Genomic DNA, 22,992 nt, shown 5'->3' on the forward strand with positions numbered 1-22,992 from the left:
CTTTCAACACCAATAAAAAGCTTTAAATGTATTTTTCTTTATTGAACAAGAAAAGACTATTTTCAAATAAATACAAAAATCTGACAAATTTTGTCAGGAAAATTAAGAAAGATACATTTAAATCAAGAGATCGTCTTTATTTTTTTAAATTTCAAAAATATTTCATGACACATTCTTAACAAATATCAATAGCAGAGAAAAAGCTTTGTACAGATTCTGACACTGCACATCAAACTACTGTCTATGCTGGTGAAGATTTGTGTTATAGCTTACTTGTTTTAAGACAATTACAGAGAGAAATGTGAAAAGCAGACGGATGAATGAAAGAGCTCTTAAATCCTACCGGTCTGTTCTGTTCCGTGCATTTTCTCAGGTGTTGTAAAAACAAAAGCAGATTCAAAACAGAACCACATTTGTGACTCATCCAGAGAGCTCAGGCTTTTAAATTATTAACCCTTGTGCTATCCTAGATGACCCCACCCTTACATTGTTGTGTTCTCCCTACCAAGACAAAGGTGGATAAAGGTGGAAAGATTTCATGTAATCCATGGACACCAGTGAAGATCACAAATCATTGAGGAAAAAAGGTTCAGAGCACTGTCTAGTGCAGGGGTCGGGAACCTTTTTGGCCAAGAGAGCCATGAACACCACATATTTTGAAATGTAATTTCGAAAGAGCCATACAATAATGTAGCGTCTCTTTCCCACACTGAGGCACGGAGACTTAACATCTTTTAAAGTTCTTTATTCTGGTTACTGTAGACCGCAACAAACGCCGTACAATTAATTCAGCAACTCCTGAATCTCTCCCGCCGAGACGAGACGAGAGCGCTTCTACCAATTTTACATTCCCCTGCTCCCGCTCCAGCCCTCCCATTTCCCTTATTCGGCCCATAGCTTAACCCCATTGGTCCAAATTACCTAACAACAGGCTGAGCGACAGAACTGAGGGCCAATCAGATCTCTGCTTGATGCGTTTAATGAACTCCAGAACTTATAACGCGGCCCAACAGCCAAGTTAAACTCAGTCCGCGACAATATGTTTAAAATTAAATATACAGGTGAATGTGTGCATTTGATGTAATTTCAACATTTTTAGAGTACAATAAGTCTGTGGATTCTTTTTAATAACATTGTTATGCTGTTGCTAATAAATGATGAGTATTTCTCGTGGTAGTTTTGCTGATTGTCTAGTCCGGTTGATACGTGGTGAGTTTCTGCTTCATCCAGGCGTTGAGACTTTAAACGCGATCGTAGGTCTGAATGTTCTTTAGATGTGAGGCAGACTGATCACATGCAGACACGGAGCCAAACACACACTCTGACGCTGCAGTGAGTGACGGGCAGCGGGTTTTACGTTTTTACAATCCCTGCGCGTTTCACCTGCTGCCTGTCCCCACAACTCCACCCCCCCCCTCAGCTTTCTTCCTCACACCTCCCGTCCCCGCAACTGCGCGCTCTTTCTCAGAGACTGGAGCACGCAGTTTTAGGCACGGCAATTCACAGGTTTCCGGGTGGTACAAACTCTGTGAAATAATAGACAATTGTAAACTTATACTAGTGCTGGCGTAGATTTCTCTCTCTAAGCACCGCTACTACTGCGCGCCTCTGGCATCGCATCGCGCGAGAAGGACTGGTCTAATGAAAAAAAAAAGTACAATTAAAGATTTGTCTGCGAGGCACATGTGACCATCAAAAGAGCCATATATGGCTCCCGAGCCATAGGTTCCCGACCCCTGGTCTAGTGGGTCTAGATGACCCAACTCCCAATGCCAAAGTGCCTAGGATAGCACAAGGGTTACAGTGTTTCAACCCCACAACCCTTTGCTTTTTAAACCTAATATCTTTTTGGTTGAAATGTGCTAAATCTGACTCTGAATAAAATCCTGCAGAAAGCTTTCTGTGTAAAATGTTCAGCCTCAGCTCATTCTTCATCAGGGAGGCCATGAGGTGGAGACAGAGTGTCCAGACATTTCCTTCCTGCTTGACATGTCGACACGGTTGTCTCAGGGTCGTCATCTACGACTTCAACTCGCACTGATGGAGTTTTCAGCTGATTTCGGTGACACTCGGACCGCGGCGAGGCCTTCGTGGTGCTCCTGGGAGATTTCCGAGCAGACAGCTGCAGCTGCTTCTTTCGCTCAAACTCTTCAGCACTGAGCATGGGCAGGTGCACCTTAGCGGTTTGATTAAACAGGTTGTAGTCCACCCTGTAGTGGTTCCTTTTAGCCCTAATCATCTCCTGGAACAGATGACCCCAGAGGATCTCGTCTGGAGTGTAGGATGTCCGTGTTTGGTGCAGGATGCCCGTGGTATCATCTGTGTAAGTGAATGTCACCACCAACTCAAAGTCAGCCTTCCGAAGATCTTCTAGAGTCATCTTGTATAATGGGCTCCCAGGCTCAATTTGGTGTAGGACAGTGGTGGGTGTGACAAGGACAATGTCCCTATGCAGGATGACCAGATCTTCATGGGTGACATCTATTTTACCTGTGGTGTGCACTGTGAAGTGAACAATCTGAGCAGAGGCCGTCCCCTCCACAAGGTGGGACCTGCGGAAGTCGCCGACCCTCCAGGAGAGGCACAGGTAACCATCTCGAAGGCTGATGACAGCGCAGTTGCTGAAGCCCACGGTCTGCGCCCTCTTTCTCGCGGAGGCCATTTTAGCAACTGCTACGCCGATCACAAAGGTGTCGATGAAGCAGCTGATGACGTCTTGGACAGTGACAAGGATTATGGCACTCATGCAGTTCTCTGACATTCCTCTAAAACCATAGCCGATGGTGGTTTGAGTTTCAAGCGAAAAGAGGAAGGCAGCCGTGAAGCTGCGCACCTCGTATACGCACGGGTCATTGTGGTGGTCCCGGACATCCCCATGGGCTATAGCTATGACCCAAAACAGGATGCCAAAGAAGAGCCAGGACAGGATGTACGACAGGGTGAACATCAGGAACATTATCCTCCACTTGATCTCCACCAAGGTGGTAAAGATGTCCGTGACAAACAGCAGCCACTCCTCAGGAATATGACGGAAGGTAATATTACAGCTGCCCTCTTTGCGGATATAGCGCTTTTTCTTCAGACTAGGTCCATTTTCCGTCTTCACAGTGATATTGTCTGCAGGGCTCACAGAAATGTATTGATTAGGCATCATTAAATCTGGGGAGAAGATAGAAAAAGAAACAATTTTAGTGGATTCATTTGTCAGTTTTGCTTTTTATGTCCCAACTTAACTTTGATGATAAATACCTCTCTGGAAATGGGTTATGCGCCACAGTCTTTTAAACATGCAGTTGTTAAACCCCTTCTGAAAAAGCCCAGTTTAGTTCCTAGCAACTTGGCCAACTATAGACCAATATCAGACCTCCCTTTTATTTCAAAAATCCTAGAATGAGTTGCAGTTAAGCAGCTTTACCGCCACCTACAGGACAATAGCCACTTTGAAGATTTTCAGTCAGGGTTTGATAATTATTGATACTTTATTTATCCCTCAATGGAGAAATTCTTCACTGCATTACTGCTCATCCCCTGGGGGGAGCGGTGAGCTGCAGACTAGCCGTGCTCGGGAGCGACAGCTGGCTGGGGAGGGCGGGGATCAATCCGCCAACCCTTTGTTTGTTGGATGACCTGCTCTACCCACTGAGCTAAACTGCCGCCTGTTAAGCCCTCACCACAGTGCAGAAACTTCACTAGTTAGAGTCTCTAATGACTTATTACTGGCCTCAGAAAAGGGACTACTTTCTATTCTGGTCCTGTTGGACCTCAGTGCAGCCTTTGACACTATCGACCACGGTATTTTACTCAAAAGGTTAGAGCATGACATCGGGATGAGAGGATCTGGCCTACAGTGGTTTGTATACTATTTATCCGATAGGTACCAGTTTGTTAATGTAAATGGACATTCCTCTCATTGCACTCGAGATAGCTGCGGAGTCCAACAGGGCTCAGTTTTAGGACCCATCCTGTTTATGCCTTATATGCTACCCCTAGGAAACATAATCAGGAAACACAGCATTAATTTTCATTGTTATGCCGACGATACGCAGTTGTATTTATCCATGAAACCTGACCAGAATGACAATATAGAGCAACTGAACGCCTGCATCAGAGACATTAATGACCTCCTCTTGAACCCAGAAAATACTGAGGTCATTATGCTAGGTCCTAAAAACCTCAGAGATGCTCTGTCTGCTCAGATAGTCTCCCTAGATGGCGTAAATATACCCCCCAATTCCACAGTTAGAAACCTTGGGGTTTTCTCAGACCAAGACTTATCATTTGAGGCTCAAAAATCATGTAAATCTGCATTTTTTTCCACCAGCGCAAAATAGCTAAGATCAGAAATATACTTTCTAAGAGTGATGCTGAAAAACTCATCCATGCATTTGTTACGTCGAGGGTGGATTACTGTAACTCCTTGTTAGCAGCGTGTCCTAAGAGTTCCTTAAAAATTCTCCAGCTTGTTCAGAACGCAGCAGCTAGATTGTTAGCTGGAACCAGCAGAAGAGATCACATCACTCCTGTGTTGGTTTCACTTCACTGGATCCCAGTTGATTCTAGAATAAAGTTCAAGATCGTCCTGTTAACCTATAAGGCCTTACATGGAATGGCCCTGTCCTATATTAAGGACCTCATAGTCCCTTACCATCCAATCAGAACACTTTGCTCGCAAAACGCAGGACTTCTTGTGGTTCCTAGAATTAGTAAAAGTACGGTTGGAGGTAGAGCGTTTAGTCACCAAGCCCCTGTCTTATGGAATAAACTCCCAGCTCATGTAAGAGAGGCCGACTCAGTTTCTACATTCAAAGTTAGACTGAAAACATTCCTATTTGGACAGGCTTATTGTCGGACCAGCTAGTGTTCAAAGAATATTTACCTTACTGTTAATCTGTTAAAATTAAATCTAACTATAACAATTAGTTTTTAATAGGCTGCTAGTAATTTTGGAGCTGGAGAAACTATGGTGCACTGAGGTTCTGTCCTCTTTTCTCATCTACTTCTGCCCTCCTTCTCTCCTCTATTCTTGATCATTTATTTATCATTTAGTTCTCCATGCCTTTGTTTGGTGCAGTATGATTCATGTACTGTCCCATGTACTGGGGACAGTACATGCACTGAGTGCTTCCAGATTCCAGTTGGCTCATCCGTGCCTCTCTACCTGGCCGTGTACCTCGTCTCTGGCTTGCCTCTACTACTGCTTCTACACCTGGCTGTGGACCCTGCCTCCGGCTCGTCTCGCGCCCACGGCCGTCCCCCAACTTCAACTGGATGAGGATCATTTGCTGGAGTTTGTAGATAAGCTAATTCTTCTCTATGAGTTCTGGTAAATCGCATGTCCGTCCTACAGGGGCGGATCCCTCCTTCATGTGGGCCCCTGAGGTTTCTTCATTTTGTTCGGATTCCGTTTTTTTCTAGGAGTTTTTCCTTACCACGAAGGGGGGTCTAATGGCAGGGATGCCTTAGTTAAAGTTTTAGTATTATCCTATTGAATTCTTTGCATTTATAATCCTTTTTGATTGTATGATTACCATTCAATTACCGGTACAAAGCCCATTGAGACGACTGTTGTTGTGAAATTGGGGTACATAAATAAAAATGATTTGAATTGAATTTGACCTTTTTTTTCCGAATAGATGTGTAAAGTTTTTAAATCTGCCATCCTTCAGCTTGTTGGCAGTGATACACTGACAAAAAAAACTATCTCCTCTGAAGATATATACACTCCTTTTTATCATAAGCACTGCTTAATATGATCATCTGAATTGTCAAAATTATACAAAATCAAGTTTTTCACATTATGGTGGCAATTAGGCTCCCCAGAAAATGTGCCTCTAAATCAAATATATTCTTGATTTTTAGCAATGTGATCTGAGTTTAGCCCTCCATTCCAAAAAAAAACAAACAACCAAAACAGACAGATGTACCAGATGTTGGAGTTCCTAAGAAGAAGACTAGAGCCTGGTGTTAAAAATGGCCAGTTGTTCATTGACTGCCGTGTTAAAAAATTCAATTTGACATAAAAAACGACACTAAATTGTACAGTCTGGTGTCAAAAACATGTGAATTTGATTTGTTGGTTTATTTTCTATTTATGTCAACCCCAGTATGAATTCTTTTTTTTAAGAGCTAAAATTTGTCTTACATGGCCACACCACCAGAGAGCTTGTCACCAAAAACAAACATGCATCTTTGTGTGTAATAGAAACAGATGAGTAACCAACCGTCTGCAGTCCGTGTCTTTTGTTCCTGCAGAACCCGGATTCCTGCACTCCTTCTAAACCGTGTTTTGGATTTTAAACCCTGTAAAGCCTGGTAAATGCCTAATCCAGACTCACTCTTCTGTTTGCTCCTGTTACGCATCATAATCAGGTTCAGGCTGAACATCTTGAGCAGTCCATTTTCATAGCCAAGCAGTTTTCGCACTTTTAACCCTTGTGCTATCCTATGGGGTCCAGATGACCCCCATCCTTACATTGACGTGTTCTTCCTACCATCACAAAGGTGGACACCAGTGAAAATCACAGATCATTGAAGAAAAAAGGTTCAGCGCACTGTCTAGTGGGTCTAGATGACCCCACAAAACAGCACAAGGTTAATGAGGGATTCGGGAATCCGATCATCTTATAGTTTGTCGGGGTTGGATGTCTGTGGCATCATCTGTCTAAGTAAATGAAAGCACCACCTCAAAGTCAGCCGTCCGAGTCCTAAAGTCGTCTTGAACAGAATACGTGAAAGTAAGAAGATTTTTTATGATGGATGCTTCAAGCATCCTTCATAAAAAACCTCTGGACTGTGTAGTATCACAACAATCAAGTGCAACCTTTATCAAAAACCCAAATTCCCTCTAGATTTATTCTCTAATGAAACCTTTAAAACTATTTACCTCACTGTTTTTGTGGATGGGGGGTCTTGACCTGCATAGATGCTTAGTTAGAGTCAAATGTGGATGTTTGGCGGACATAATTCCTGCTCTTACAGGTTCCAGTTTTTTGTTTGTGTGGACCTTTCATCAGAATGGCGAGTTCCATTTAGCTGACCCAAAACTGGCGCTGTGAATGCAGGTCATGCAGGCTGGAGCAAACACGAGACGAGTGTCTGACCTCTGACCCAATTCAGAAATGCCCAGCGGTGACACACAGACTTTGTGTCTGGACTTCTCTGCCTCCAACATGAGTCATTTTAGAGTTTGATGGCAGTGCGTCTTCAAATTACTGACTTTACTAATTAGTTACAGCGTGTCTCTTTACCAGCCAGCTGTTAAATGAATTACAAGCAACGCAGTTTGTAGTCATGATCCATAGCAGTTTCATAAAATAAAATGATTACTTTCATAGTCTGTGAACGATCTGTAAACATTTCATTATGGCTGTTGAAGAAAAATGATTTTCATCCAAACTGTGGATTCCAATCTTTTATCTCGTTTTTAAAAAGGTGCTTTGTAGCCATTAAAGAAAAGTTCTGCTTAACATTTGTAAATCTGAAAAACTAGCAGCCTTTGGCAACAAAAATGCTTGTGAATTTGACTTTTCTTGACTGGAAGAGCAGCTGACAAGAGAAAAACGAATTCTTTCAAATACTTAAACCTCACTTTATTTACCTCACATTGTTTCATCCTTGCACCTATTTTGCTGTTGTATGAGGCTTTATAGAGGTCTTTATTACAGGATGATTCCCTTGTCTCCCCCTGCTCTCTGTTAATATATTGAATCATAAAAATGCAGTTGAGAAATAGAACTTTTGTAAATTACACTCTTCTTGCTTGTTCTCTGAGACCCACTCTAAGGAAAATGGTGTTTTCAAAATGTTCTTGCAGCATTTCTCTCATGATAGAGGACGTTTATAATAGAATTTGAGATAAAAACGTCATTACTTTTTTCATTTCTTTACTCAAATTGTAGTGAATCAAGAACAGATGAAAAACAGCTGTTTGAAAAAGCTCTTAGTTGTGATGCAGCAAGTGAAATGGGCGGGGCTACAGTCTCTCTGCTCCGCCCCTTTCTGATCATCCACTTGCAGACAAATAGATCCGTGCACGTCTTTGTTTTCCTGGTCTGAGCTGGAATCTGGATCTAAACTGTATGGATGGATAGATCTGAGGTTGCTGCTGTTTTTTTTGTTAGTTTGACGGGTGTGAGGGGCTGTAAGCCAGCAGGAGAGAGCGTAAACAAAGGAATAATGGGATATGAGTGGAGGCTTACTTTCATGGCAGCAGTCTCAGCAGTTTCCAAGTTGGAAACGCTTTGAAAATAGATCAAAGGATGGCCAAATTGGGATTTTTAATTTCTACTTCATCTGGCTGTCTCTTCTAAACACAAGTAGAAGGTAGTGCTCTTTGTTTTGTTTTTTTTGTTAAAAATTGAATTTGCGTTCAGCTGTGCTGTAAAGACGCAGCACCAATAACCATGCTGGTCTGTTAAAAAAAAGTCCCCTGATTCATTTATTTTGAAGTGAAGGTCAAAAACCTGTCAAAGGGCCAATGAGAGAGAGAGAGCTGTGCTGGTGTCAGCAGGGGAAAAACGAATGTGGAAACTGGAATAGTGTTGTGGCGCGATCACAGGCGGAGGAAGGATCGATCCCGGCCAAGCCACAGAAAGCATCCTCTACGCCCAAAACAAATGACCTTTGAATCACCACTATCTGACTGAGTGAAATGGGCTCCAGTCGCAGACTCCACTTTCTTCTGGCCACAGAAACAAGGTTCCCGCTGCCAGAATATGGAGCTCACTCAATGAGGTCATCAAAATAACTTCCTATTAGCTTCCCATAATCCCCTCCTCAAAGTCCTGAGGTGTTTAAAATAAGAAAAGCATAAAGTCCTGCTGGAAAACTAACTGATTATTGAGATGATGTTGTTCAAAGAGAAGTTTCCATCTTGTTAGAACTTGCACATACAAAGTAAATCCACTGAGTCTCAGTAAAAATGCTTTACTGCAATGCTCACATCTGAGCTGTGGTCCCTCGCCATACTGTGGTTCACCTTTCGTGGTCTGTTTATGCATGTTTTTAACTGCAAGTTTGCATGCCTTTTCTTTTTGAAGTTTTTTGTTTTTGCGTTCTGATTGGCTGTAGATCTTGTCAATCAATCTCCTCCGTTTCTCCTGTGCAGGATGCGTTGTGGTTGCCAAATTTACATAAAACATAGAACGGGGGCAGATCCTTCCTTTTTCTATGTCGGTATGAAATTTGGGAGTTTAGGTGAGAGAAAAGTGTCAAAATGTTCATGTCTGTGAGTAGCAAGGTTTTTTTCTTCAGCACTAAAACATCAGTAATCCGACTTTGCGAATTTCCCACGGTATTTTTAGAATAAAAGTGCCGCGATAAATGAGGGAACACTGTACATAACCCTTGTGCTATCTTAGCTGACCCCACCCTTACATTGACGTGTTCTCCCTACCATGACAAAGGTGGATAAAGGTGGAAAGATTTCATGTAATCCATGAACACCAATGAAGATCACAAATCATTGAAGAAAAAATGTTCAGAGCACTGTCTAGTGGGTCTAGATGACCCAACTCCCAAAGTTAAAGTGCCTAGGATAGCACAAGGGTTAATTTCAGACGTAACTGAGCCCACTGGGCGTGGACACATCTATTAGATATCTAAATTATGGCTATTTCAAAGCTCACATATAAGGATATGCATTGTGTATATTATAAATAAATCATAGAGGTCTATTGCACATCGTCTTTGGATCTCTAGCTGATGAGTTTCCCAAAGTTAATTGTGTTACAGTCCCATCATGTCTTGCGCATTGCAAACACGCCATTTGGGTATTTTCTCCCCACTGGACACATGATGTAAACAAATTATTTAATAGAATATTATTAAATAACAAATTAATAAAAATAGCCTTTAGGCTTATTCCAGCACATTGCAGCCATGGGTTTAATGTGCACCGTCCCGCTTAAATAAATGAATAAATAAATAAATATGGATCTACAATAGATGTCTATTATTTATCTAATAGTTGTCTAGTAGTCATCTGTTAGATGACTACTAGACAACTACGATAAATGTCTAGTAGATAAATAATAGACTACTTTTGGTGATTTCTACTGGACATCCCAGACAATGCAATTTTGTTAATCTATTACCAATAGTGTTCTCTGAAGCTGGATTGGAACCAGCAACCCTGTGACTTTAATAAACATCTAAAACTCTCCCAAGATTAGATGTCTAATCCCAGCTGTTGGACAGGACAAGTTGCTTGTTTATAGGTGACCAAATTACTGAGCCACTAGAAGGCCATTGAATAAAAAAACATGAATTTTGAAAATAAAATTGAAGTAAAAAATCTAACCGTTAGTAACTGGTGCGCACAAGATTTTTTTTTTTTTTTACTTCTTCAATGGCCCTTTAGGGGCTGCAGACCAAATAGGTAATTTCCACCATGACTTACAAATAAATTCTTAAAAAATCAGACAAAGTGATTTTCTGGATTTTTTTTCTCATTGGTTGAATGCTGTAAAGCATTCAACCCTTTGTTTTTCTCTTCTGCTATCTTCCGCCGTTTTTCGGCACTTAACTCCTTCTACAATTTTTAACCGATTGTAACCATTCAACTTTTAAAATGTTCAGCTCTTTCAGCTCATTCCTGCTATGACTTTTGGTTTTTCAAATCCTTTTACTTTTTAAGATATTCCAGGTTTTCCGGGAATTTTTTTCTCCATTGAAATACATGGAGAATTTTTCGTTCAGAAGTTCACAGTTAAACTCCTTCTACAATTTTTCACCTATTTTAACCGTTTGACTATGAAAATGTTCAGCTCTTTCATCTTATTCTAGCTATGACATTTTGGTCCTTCAAATCCCTGAACTTTTCCATTTATTCCCGGATATTCCTGGATTTTCCAATCTTTTTGCTCCATTGGCCACACCTTTGCTTCTTTAAACAATTGTAACTTTAACATTCTTTTGGCTAGAGACACCGTTCAAATATTGAAATGTTCACAAGGTTTTGGACTTCAACATAAGGCTCAAAATTATTATGGGATGGCAACACCACCTACAGTTTGGCGGCCATTTTGTGCCAAAATGTGAGGCAATTTTAAACTTCTTCAAACTTTCACCTATTTTTACCATTCTACTATTACAATGTTCAACCCTTTCATCTTATTTCTTTCAGCTATGACTTTTGGTCCTTCAAACCTTTGAACTTTTCCAGATATTCCCGGATATTCCCAGATTTTCCAATGTTTTTGCTCCATTGGCCACACCTTTGCTTCTTTAAACAATTGTAACTTTAACATTCTTTTGGCTAGAGACACCGTTCAAATATTGAAATGTTCACAAGGTTTTGGACTTCAACATAAGGTTCAAAATTATTATGGGATGGCAACACCACCTACAGTTTGGCGGCCATTTTGTGCCAAAATGTGAGGCAATTTTAAACTTCTTCAAACTTTCACGTATTTTAATCCTTCTACTATTACAATGTTCAACCCTTTCAGCTTATTCCTTTCAGCTACGACTTTTAGTCTTTCAAATCTTTGAACTTTTCAAGATATTCCAAGATTTTCCAGGATTTTCCAAGATTTTTGCTTCATTTAAATACATGGAGAATCCTTGAAAACCTTTGTTGCTTTCAAGCATTATAACTTTAACAAGCTTTCAGCTAGAGGCACCGTTCAAACATTGAAATGCTCACAAGGCTTTGGACTTCAACATACGTTTTGAAATTATTATGGGATGGCAACACAACCTACTGTTTGGTGGCCATTTTTTGACAAAATCTGAAGCAAATGTTGCAATAAACTTCATCCATGGCTGGAACTGAACATATTGAAATTCACTGGATCTGGACATATAAGGAATGTGGGCGTGGTTAGCAAACAAAGCTCGTTGCTAAGGACGTCCAAAAGTTTACTTTTTCCGATTCATCTGAAACCGACGTTGATTTGTTCCTCATCTCCAGGCGACCCAAACATAAAATGGTTGCTATGGAGATAAAATCAATAGAAAAGCCGCCATTTTGAAAAAAGTGGATTTTCTGTCAACTTAGAACATGTAGCTTTTACCAATATAATACTCTCAAACAACGTGTTTTTTGGAGTCAGTTGATGATGCTGATTCCAATGCTAGTACTTTTAGCCATTTTAGCAACATCTTCAAATTTTCAACAATTCAGCCATTTTTTCAACAATTTCAGCTTTCATGCTTAAGTCCTACAAATTTTGACCTATTTCAGCCATTCTACTATTACAATGTTCAACTTTTTCAGCTTATTCCTGCTAGGACTTTTGAGCCTTTAACTTTTCATGGTTCTTCCAGTACAGTTCAGACATTTCTTCAGCTAATTCAGCTTTCATTCAGCAGTACAGCATTCTACCCTGCATTTTCTTCTGGAAATGCAGCTCCTTCTAGTTTTGTTTGAGGTACACCTTTGATAAAAAATGACAGGCCCCTCCCATCGTCTTTGCCCCACTGACTATACATAAATGCAGTGTAACAAAGTAGAGTAGTTAGAAATGTCCAGTAGACATCTCTAGTAGATGTATATTAGGCATCTAACAGACATCTGCTGCCTACTGGGAGGTTGTTATTTTAGCACTTTAGAGCTTGTTATCGGGCATCCATTACAACAGAAGTTATGAAGCAGCATGAAATTCTGAGTATGAGTTGGACTTGACAAGCAAGCCCACTGATCCATGCATGTTAACAGCTTTTTTCACTTATTACGTTTCACTCGAACAAGTCCTGCGTGTCGAACGCTGCAAAAATATTTGCAAATAAGCAACAAAGAATAATAAAAGTTCAAAGTTGGAATCTCAGAGTGCCGTTGTGCAAACAAAGTGATTCCTAGAAGTTTGCTTCTAGATCCGTTCTCAGTCACTCGACAACCTTACGCCATCATCACAGACTAAACAAACAGATACACGTTAGTTTAGCTGTGCTAAACTGTGACAAGGTAGCTCAGACACACCAAGACCTCAACGTGCTGATCAATGATTGATAACATGGATGCATGCAGCAACACGGAAACTGCCTCCGGGGGCGAAAGTTTCAAAGAACAAAGGAAAAGTTCAACTTCAGGCGAATAAAACAGGTCAGGTAGCAGGTTGATAAAAAATAAAGATTAGAAGAAATTATTTTCATGTCCCATTACTATTTCACAGATATAAAAGGCAGAATCCTCACAATGTCAATAACAAAGACCCAGTAGGAAGATGGGAATTTACGGCGGGAAAAGGAAACGTCTTTGCAAAGATCAGTTCGTAAAAAGCCTTTAAATCTAAATTTTCTGACAGAATCTGCTATTTACTTGAATGATGGACTTCACCTTAACTTTTCTTGTCATTTCATTGATTTCTGCGTGAAATTTTGTCCTAGCAGCTAATTTTAAAATTTTTTATATCCTGTTTTTCTTTAGCCTTTCAGAGCAGACTATATCCATATATGTGATCAGACATGACCTTTGGCACACTAAAGAACCATTATCTTATTAAGAATGAGTTATTTTCAGAACTGTTTTTCTGACCTGGAAGTAAGACGACTGGATCTCTGAGGCCCCGCCTTTCGCTCTGTATGGATGACGCCCATTTCATGACATCATCCTAGAGTCGGCCTCAGAGGGGTGTCTGCGTTTCTCTCATGAAAACATCCAAACTTTTGCAATGATGGACGTTCATATTGTTCACATAAAAGGAAAGCATTCAGCCGATCACCGCCAGCTCCACTGAGAAAGTGGGCGTGTCTGTTGGCCTGGGGGCGGAGCTGGCTGCACAACCTCCTCCTGGAAGGGGCGGTTCCTCACTTTGTGATGTCATAATGTGAGGACCCTGTCGTTTTCATAGATTGTGAGGGGCTGGTGCTCAGATAGCAGGTTTTTAGAGGAATACTCAGAAATTGATCAAAATACCTCTTTTGGGGTGTTTTAGTGAGGAATGAACATTATAAAACACTTAAAAGCTCAAAAAATGGATTTTATATGATATAGGCCCTTTAAATATTTGCTCGTAAAAATGTTTTCTCTGCATACTGCATTTTTATTTCTTGAAATTTCTTGGTTTTGTGTATACTTTGATGCTTATTTCGTGCCTCTTTTTTTATGTTTTTGCATCGATAAAGTCCATCCTGCACTTCAGTTTCTTAATGCAGAAGAAAGCTCCTGCAAAAAAATGTCAGGAATTGAGCCTCATGAGTCAAAACATCGCCAGAAACGTTAAATCAGGATATTTCCATCTTCTCTCATGTGGTCAGTTTATAATCCAAACTAATTTAAACCACTGTTAATTTGTCATTTTAATGCAACAGTAACTTTGACCATAATAGCAAATTAATGTGGAGAGTTGGGCCTCGAAAACACTTTTTACTTCAACGTGAATGTGTTTCTAATTGGCCCAAGAGATTCAGACGGATTTTCCATCCGTGCACAGTCTATTTCACTGTAGCGCACAGCATGTGAACATGTGGGAGCCCTCTGATTCTCTTCCTTCATTACACTATCCTGATCAGAAGGAAGTGTCCTGCATGCGAGCAGCAGCGAGCTCTCTGTGTGTGGTGCCCCCCCTCCAGCCTGAAAGTTTTCTCCATGTCCACTCTGCAATAAGAATTGGAGCCTTTCTGTGTACAAAACACAAAGACAAGCGTTTACAACCTAAACACTTCCTGGCCTTTTGTATAAAGTTTCCACTGAACTCCGGGGAGTGACATTTTAGATCCCTGTGATCTTTGCTGCTGTTTTTCACTGAAATAATTTCCCCTTCACTTTTTGTTCTCTAAATTTGGAGTAGAAGTTTGTCCTTCATGGCTGACAGTGGATAATAAGGGATGAACTCTGGGAAAACTTGAGCAATTTGGCTTGTTTCCTCTCCTGCTTGGGGCACTTAAAAGCCCATTACATGCTCACTTACTGCAAATGACAGCGTACTACCCGTGTGTGGTTCAGTGGAACGGAACCGAGCACACAGGTGGCCGGTCGGAGCCTCACCCCAGGCTCTCTGCTGACCTTCAAAACCTCCGTCCTGCACAACACTTTAACCCCAAAGAGATTTTTAACCTAAAGCTTACCTGGTGGTGGTCAAATTGCAAACCCTTGAAGGCAATGTTGGAGCTATTTTGAACCCATTTTTGAACAAAGAAGATCATCCAAAGTTTATCAGCGAAGACTTACGACAGAGAGACTTGATGTTTTGACATGATTGTGTTTTGGCAGCATGCTCATGAGGGTTAATGGTTTATCCAAACTTGTTGTGTTTTATCAGAAAGAGATCAGGATAGTTATATACAAATGCAGGATTTAACCTGCTTTCTGTAAGCTTCTATCAGTTTGACTTTTCCTCTTTTTCTAACCTAAGATTTATTTCTGATTGAAGTCTAAGCAAACCTGCAACACATTTTAGTTTTCTTACTCCAGAACTGCAGTAAAGGGAACAAACTCCCGTTTTTCATGGGAAACATGTCGGTAAGCGTTTTAATGAAAGGGCCAGACCCTAATTTTGAAGCATTACTAAGATAATGCACACAAGCATGTAACATTATCTAAAACTAACCCTCTCAGATTTCCCAGTGAAACACGATGAAACTTTGTGTTACTCTTCTTATCACTGAAAGCTTGGATTACTGACTGTTTTGCTCACTCAGATTTTTTCCCCTCAAAGTTCACACATCACAGCTGCGTTAAAACAAAGTAATAAATGTTAAAGTCATCTAAGGGTGATGACAAATCTTTTTGGTAGAGTTTCTACGCTGCTCATAGATTCTCACACAGATCCCACATTTTTGTTGTTAACGTCTGGACAGGATTTGTAACTTTACAAAGTGAACAGGTTTGCAGGTTACAGGCTGTCAGAACCCAGTTTAACAGATTTCTCTGCCTACCTTGCTGTTCAGACGAACGCTGAGCTGGCTGCAGGGTGGTCTGTCCCTGTGCTGACGAGCTCTGCAGGCAGTCACCTGTGGAATGAACTGCCCCACGAGCTGCAAAAACTAAAGATTAACACCTCCTTGCAACATCACATGGTGTCAGCGAGGCAGGTGAGCTATCGCCTTCTCATTCTGTCTGTGCACTAAGATCTAAAAGGGGTTTTAAGTCTCATTCTTCAATCAATGTCAGGTTTCAAAAAATAGAAGCTTTTTTAAAAAGCGTTAAAATGTTAAATATAAATGCCCATCTTAAAACATTAGAATGCAAAGAAAGCATTTTTTCTCATTTAAGAGGAAGACTTGTCCTTTAGAATGAGTCTTTACAAACAGATTACAACTTTTTAAGCTTTAGTTCCTCTAAAATGTGATGTTTGCTTACGAGTAATAAAAAACGAAAATTCTGTGTGGAAAACTAGAACACTGTTGGAAACTCACAATCCCACATCACAATCAGCTAATGACCTAAAAACACCTGCACAGGTTTCCTGAGCCTTGAAATTCTCTCAGTAGGGACACAACCAAAGGAAGTTACTTCCAAAATGTCATAAATGACAGACTTGCTGCTGTTATTCAAAGGTAATACCTAACCTTACAATATTACTGTCTCAGAATTATAATGCTTTACATGACGAACTCTTAAATTACCGTACTCTCTTTGTAATAACTGTGGAAGTGGAACATAAAATCTGAAGGGGCTGATGTTTGACAGAACATGTCACATTCAGAAATCGGCTGATATGGTTTGATAATGAGTACTAATCATGTCGATTATTTGTGGTACACTGACAGCACGGTAAGGAACTATTGTATGACCGTCCCTGATATCAACTTTGACAAAAGTCAAAAGCTGAGACCAAATGGAGGACCTAAAACAAAGGCAAAGCAGCTTAACATTGCTTTGCTTATTGACCCACAACAAGACAGGTAGATATTGGCTCTGTGAAAAAACTGGATCGGACATGTTTTCCCCTGTCATGGTCTCACTGCTTCCAACGTTAGATTTTTACCATTAATCAGTTGCGAGACACAAGTTCCTAAACATGCAACCAGTCAATAGTATTTTTAAAATGTTATGCAAAATATTTTGCACTAGTAGTAAATGTCCAGCCCCTGGGCTCCATGGTACCGGTCCATAGGTCACTTGGTTCTGGGCAGCAGACAAAAATAAAAACAATTACATATTGTAACCTAGATTATTTCTGTTTCTGTTGTGTTTATTTTTTGATAATAGAGTTGCATAAACAGTGGATTCACATTTAATGACAACAATTTTCAAGACGGTTGGGTCATTTTATTTTTGCTTCATTCATCTATCACATTAAAAGTTGGAAGTGGCTGAAGTTAGCCTCCACGTTGACGTTTAAGTGAAAATCTACAACACGTTTTGATTTTTGGGTCCTACACAAAGTCTAAGTTGACCATTGACTGTAACTGAGAACTGGAGTAAGTAATTATGACATCATCCATCAATAATGCCATTCATTCCATTCAGTCATCAATTTTTCCGTGATATGGTTGGCACCAGGCTGGAACCAGAAATCTTCATTACGCAGTGATTGGTCCAAATCGGACTTGGCAACCACTCTCTCCAATAAGGAGTAAGTTTGCTAGAAGGCCACACCCCATCCACTGAAAGAATCTGTCAATCAAACGCTTCAAATGTTCAACGTGAGACCACACACCTTTATCGAGGCATCTGATTTGTCAGTTTATAATTTGAATAACTTGAACTACAGTAAGAATGTCATTAAAGAAGAGAGAATTATCAAGAAGATGACCAATAGAATGACTGACTAACAGCTGTTTATGTCTCTATAGATGTCTGTGGGAGTTTGGCTTCTTGGAGCCACTTCCTGTTTGGAATGCCAGGGGGGAGGAGTCACTCCGTCCAGTTCTCTTATACAGTCAATGGTTTAAACTGGCTGCCAATATTTTACAAAGCATGAAAGTCAATGTAATAAAGTTCATGATTTGTGAAAACGTGTATAAAGTTTCATAATTGTCCTACAGTAAAGCTAAATTAGGCCTGATCTACTCTGTAGTTGAAAGGAAAATACACAAAGACTCAAGATTTTACCAAAACAATCTAGGATTATTCGTTTTGCTCTAACAGATAATCTGAGCCTGAATTCAGTTGTCAGTGTTTTAAGGAAATTCCATGAAAAAAATAATGCTGTTATGTTGCCTTTATCTAATTTGTACAAATCAGAAACAATTTCTCCAAATCAATAACTTTGTTTCAGTGAATCTTCAGCTGGTTTGCGGCGCCTTCCGTCCGTGAAACCAGGGTTCAAATCCAGGCTGCTTCCTATTCCCTTCTCTGCTTCTGTGCCGGTCCCAAGCCCGGTTGGATTGAGAGGGTTGCGTCAGGAAGGGCATCCGGCGTAAAACATTGCCAAGTTAACAGGTCATCCGACTCATCTACATCCTCGAAAGAGAGGTTGTTTCGCTGTGGCGACCCCTGATGGGAAAAGCCGAAAGAGAAAGGATTTCATATTGTAGCATTTTAATTTGAAAAAAAGATTTTTCTGAAACCAGAAGCTTGAAAAAAGTTAATGGCAACTTTGGCCCCCTTTGGACCATGATCATATTGTCTGACATTGAACTGGGGCGTGGCCTTTGACTACTTTGCTACAGAAAAATGTATGTGTAATAGATTACTCTTGTAATGAATTTTATTCAAAGGCCTGATTCAGTCAGGTCTGATTAAAAAAAAGGTATTTTTAAGCCATTGTGCTTAAAATATTTCTCTCTTTTCATCCTGAAACTCCCTGATCAGCTCAGAACATAAACCTAATACCGTCCCTGCAAACTCAAATCACTGTCAAGTGCAAAAGAAAAGAAAGCCTTTCTTGGGTTTCTTTCAAACATGTAGGTTTCAGACCTGTGCTTGGATTTGGGCCAAGACTTTAGGGTCTGACATATTGTGGAAACATGAGGTAGATCTGGGGCAGTGGAAATTACAAACTGCTCCTCATTCAGTGGGACTTTTCCATCCTGGTGGTGTTCTTGTTTATTGTACGAATACAGCACAAAAGTGCTTTAAAAAGAACTTGGTACTGCTCATTTCCATTGCTTTACCTTAGAATACTTCTTTAAGTACAGTTGGATTTCAGAGCATATAATTAAGAATTATAGATGCTACGTTTGGGGCTTTTAACTGAAATCACAGAAAAGAGAAAAATCAAAAATTTTCACCATAAATTTTCTAGGTTTGACAGCTTGAGGGAATATTTTCCACAACAGATTTTTTTGAATAATCAAAAATAAGAAAAAGTTAATGACAATGCAGATATTGAAGAATACACTGATGACCTCTTGTGGTGCACCATCTCACAAAGCTGCACAACCTCCAACTGAGGAAAAGTGGGCTTAGAAAAAGGCTGAAAATATTTGTGGCAGAGTCATGTTATGTTGCAATCCGACATAAAGAAAGAAACTGATATGCAGGTTGAGATCTTAACTTCTGAGTCTCAAGCAAGTACTAAGTTATTGTTGAAAGATCCAAGTACATCATTCCTCAGCAAGTCACTTGTCAAGTCATACGGATGGGTCAAAGTTAATTTATTTACCTTCCACGTTAACAAGTACTCAAGATTACCTTTAAGTGCTGCACAACAACAAGAAGTAAAACCCATTTAAAAAAAGGTAAAAAGTGTTAAAGTCTAAACAAGTCACAAACTCAACTGTTTTTAAAGCCAGTAGGTCTTTTCAATGAAGGGTTGGCAGCTCTATACTCTAGAGGAAGAATGTTCCCTAGTTTGGCTGTAGGAAATGAATAGGGTTCTGTTTCATCTGGAGGGAGGAACCTCCAGGAAAGAATGCAAAGAAGATCTCAATTTAAGAACATTTACTGAGGACAGCCATAGATCAAAGGTACAGTAGTCGACAACTGATTGCAGGATTGCAAATTCAGTTTTGGCTTTGCTCACCGATGTGTTTCTACGTTCCCCCAGCGAGAGTAGCAAGGATGAGGCTGATGTGGTCTATTTTTCTTCTGTCGGTGTTGAAGTGGGCAGCAACTTGGAGCGAGCTGCATTTGATAAAGTGAAGGCTGGTCTAGACCGTTATTATAATCTAAGGGTGTATTCAAGCTGGAAAAATCATTTGGTCCGGATCCAATCCTGAGCCTTACAATTGGTCTGTATTCAGACTGTCTTTCAACCGGGCATGTGACTAAAGACCTTTTCAGTCATTGGCCAGAAATCACGAGGGTGGGACCAAGCAAAGAGAGAAAGAATAATAGAAGTTTCACGCTTTTCAGGTCTTATCAGGGATAGTTCACTTTTTCAGACTTTATATTTCTCTCACCAATTCTGATCGTCTGGATCAACGTCAGGCACAACACTCGTTACTTTGCTACGGTAGAGGCATGCTGCAAGGCGGAACTGAGGAGACGACGGCTAAGAAGGTTTGTATGAGACCTCTGTTTCAGAATAGGCAAGAGTTTAGCTATTTCTATAAGTCTACCCAAATAAGTAAAACCCACATTGCCCTTTGGGAGCATTGTGTCGTTTGCCATTGCGTGTGGACGGTGAGGGTTACCCACACTGTCACTGTGGCCACCACTTCAGCCAACTCAAAGAGGGGCTAATGAGGTGTCGCTTACAGTAATGTGACTCTCAGGCATAAGAACAACCCCCCCCCCCCATTAAATATGTCCATCAAGTACTCAACAGAGGGTGGAGACAAGGGGGGAGTAAGTGATATGAGGGATCTGGAGCACTACATCACTTCAACCCTCAAATGACACAGGTCAACCTAGAAAGGGGCAGACACCAAAGCTTGTTCTCACCTGGAAAAAATACAGGGTGGGGCTCCAGCAGTTATACCCAAGCAGGAAGCTGATTGTTTTATTTTAATTGAACTCAGGCTGACCCCATCCGTAGGACCAATTTGTCTTGTGAGACCCTACCAGAAGCCATTGCCTTCAACATCGTAGCTTCTGGGATTGTTATAAAAATCTCTAACCCCAAGTGTCAGATAGTAAAAAAATGACTTCCATTTTCAGAACTTGGAGTTTTTTTTGTTTTTTGTTTTTGAGTTTGTTATTCAATGCTTTTTGAAATGACAGAACTTAACTTAGTACTTAGTAAAACCCAATATAAAATACCGAACTAGATCTTTTTAATGCAGTGGGGTGGTCCTTCAGGAGTCAGCCAGTTTGTGAAACAATGCCAGTTTGCGTGTTTGTGTATATTGACTTCATTTGTAGTTTTGTGTGTTTGTGCAGCCGGTTTAAGAGCATGCAGGTAGGTTAACAGGGGTCCCGGCAAAAAATGCACTCATAACAAATCACTTCATTTCTAGGAAAACAATATAGTTTGTTCCCAATAAAAACAATCTACAAAATAACCCACAAGCACAAGGTGCACAGCACTCTGATGAAATGTTAGGAAGAGAGGCCAAGGAACATAATTGCAGGCACCAAAAATATATCTGGGTATGTGATGTAGAAAAGGCCTTTTCCCTCCCAAAGGTCAGCAGCCAGTTTTCCACTTATAAATAAGGGTCAACGTTTTTCTAGTCCTCAGGTGACAATACAGCATCATGATCGGCATCTGTTGCTCACCTTGTTTTGATCATAGTTTCAGTTCAAGTCTCTGTCTTTGCACGTCACCTGGGTCTGCCCCTTTATGTTCCTGCTCCTGAACTTCCCTCCTTATCGGAGCGTCCCACCTCTGTATTGATGCCTAACATCCATTAGGTTCATGTGTGTGCTGTCACATTTGGCTTCAACCGTACCCTTATTTATTTATCCAGGGAGCTTTGTCCTTTTTTGGAGTGTACCGTCAGTTCTTGGACTATGAACGCGACTGCGAGGGTTCAGTTTTTCTATCCTTGCACCGTCATCACCTGACCTGCTCAGAGGCACCTGACCACTCCTGTGGTTTGGAAGTATCGTAGCCCTCTCCATCCAACCCCATTGCCCCTCCCCCCAAGATCAATCTCACGAACAATAAATTCTTTTCCTCTCACTTTTCGGTCCACTTCCCTTAAGTTCATCTAGCATCACATCCTGCCACATCTGGTCTAGGACCTGAACATTAATTGCACCACAGGCGGACATGGAGAGGTAAAGTGGTCGACCTCTGATTGGAAGGTATCAGGTTAGGTTCTCGTCCTGCCCGGTCTATGGTAAATGGTAAATGGTTTATACTTGTATAGCACCTTCCTCGAAGGCCCAAAGCGCTTTACAGTCACAGTCCCATTCACGCATTCACACACTGATGGCGGCTCCGTTGCCGAACGCTGGCACCAACCTTCCACCAGAGGCAAGGTGGGGTTCAGTGTCTTGTCCAGGGACACTTCGACACATGGCACAACGGGAATCAAACCCGCAATCTTCCGATCAAAGGTCGACCGCCTTAGCGCCGCATTACAGCCGCCCCCTCTATGTGTCAAAGTGTCCTCCGGCAAGACACTAAACCTGCATTGCTCCTGGTGGATATTGGATGGCGTCAGTGTTCGCCATCAGTGTGTGAATGTGTGTGTGCATGGATTAACGGACTGTGACAGTAAAGCGTTTTGGGCCTACGGAAGGTAAAAAAGCATTATATAAATATATAGAAACTTGCTTTACTAATATTTGCTGATTTCCATTTTTTTTATGATTTTTCTTATTTTCATCTGTTCCTATGACCATGTAGCACATACAAAAATCTGTTTCTTTGTTTTTTTTAATGCATCAACAAAAACAGATATCTTCATTCTGTCAACTTAAATTTAGATAAATATGATCCTGAAATCTCATACTCCCTTTAAAACTCTTGGTAGGGATGAGTGTCATTTCCTTGACCCCCAGATCATGATGTCCAAACTTACAACTGCAGTAAGAAAAAGCATATAACTTAAAAAAAAATCATTTAAAGAATGTTCGGCTCAGGCTAATTCCAGGGCAGCCATCTTTGTAGTAGAGCAGTAGTCGTGGTCAGAGAACATCCGACATCCATAGTCTGCTCTTCCCGGTCATCACACATGGGGATTGGTCACTCTGTTTCCAGACACCAAGACGGATGGCAGAACGTGAGACTTTGTTCCAATGAAAAGAACAGAAAGAGCTTCTGTACCCATCAGGATTTGACGGCTCGATTAGGTCATCAGGAAAAAAAATGAGAATGAAACAGG

At 40.8% G+C, this 22,992-nt stretch overlaps 1 protein-coding gene across 1 annotated transcript; it reads right to left on the bottom strand.

Annotated features, from left to right (window-relative positions):
* Positions 1-1,720: 1,720 nt before the first annotated feature.
* LOC101164189 (inward rectifier potassium channel 16) lies at positions 1,721-15,935 on the bottom strand. The gene is made up of 2 exons (XM_004080761.4): positions 15,820-15,935; positions 1,721-3,159 (listed from the first exon to the last, which is right to left on the bottom strand). The coding sequence occupies exon 2, from the start codon at positions 3,152-3,154 to the stop codon at positions 1,925-1,927; it is 1,230 nt and encodes a 409-aa protein (XP_004080809.2). The 5' UTR covers positions 3,155-3,159; positions 15,820-15,935; the 3' UTR covers positions 1,721-1,924.
* Between the last annotated feature and the right edge of the window lie 7,057 nt (positions 15,936-22,992).

Source organism: Oryzias latipes, chromosome 19, assembly GCF_002234675.1.
Source record: "Oryzias latipes chromosome 19, ASM223467v1".
NCBI classification, from domain to species: Eukaryota; Metazoa; Chordata; class Actinopteri; order Beloniformes; family Adrianichthyidae; genus Oryzias; species Oryzias latipes.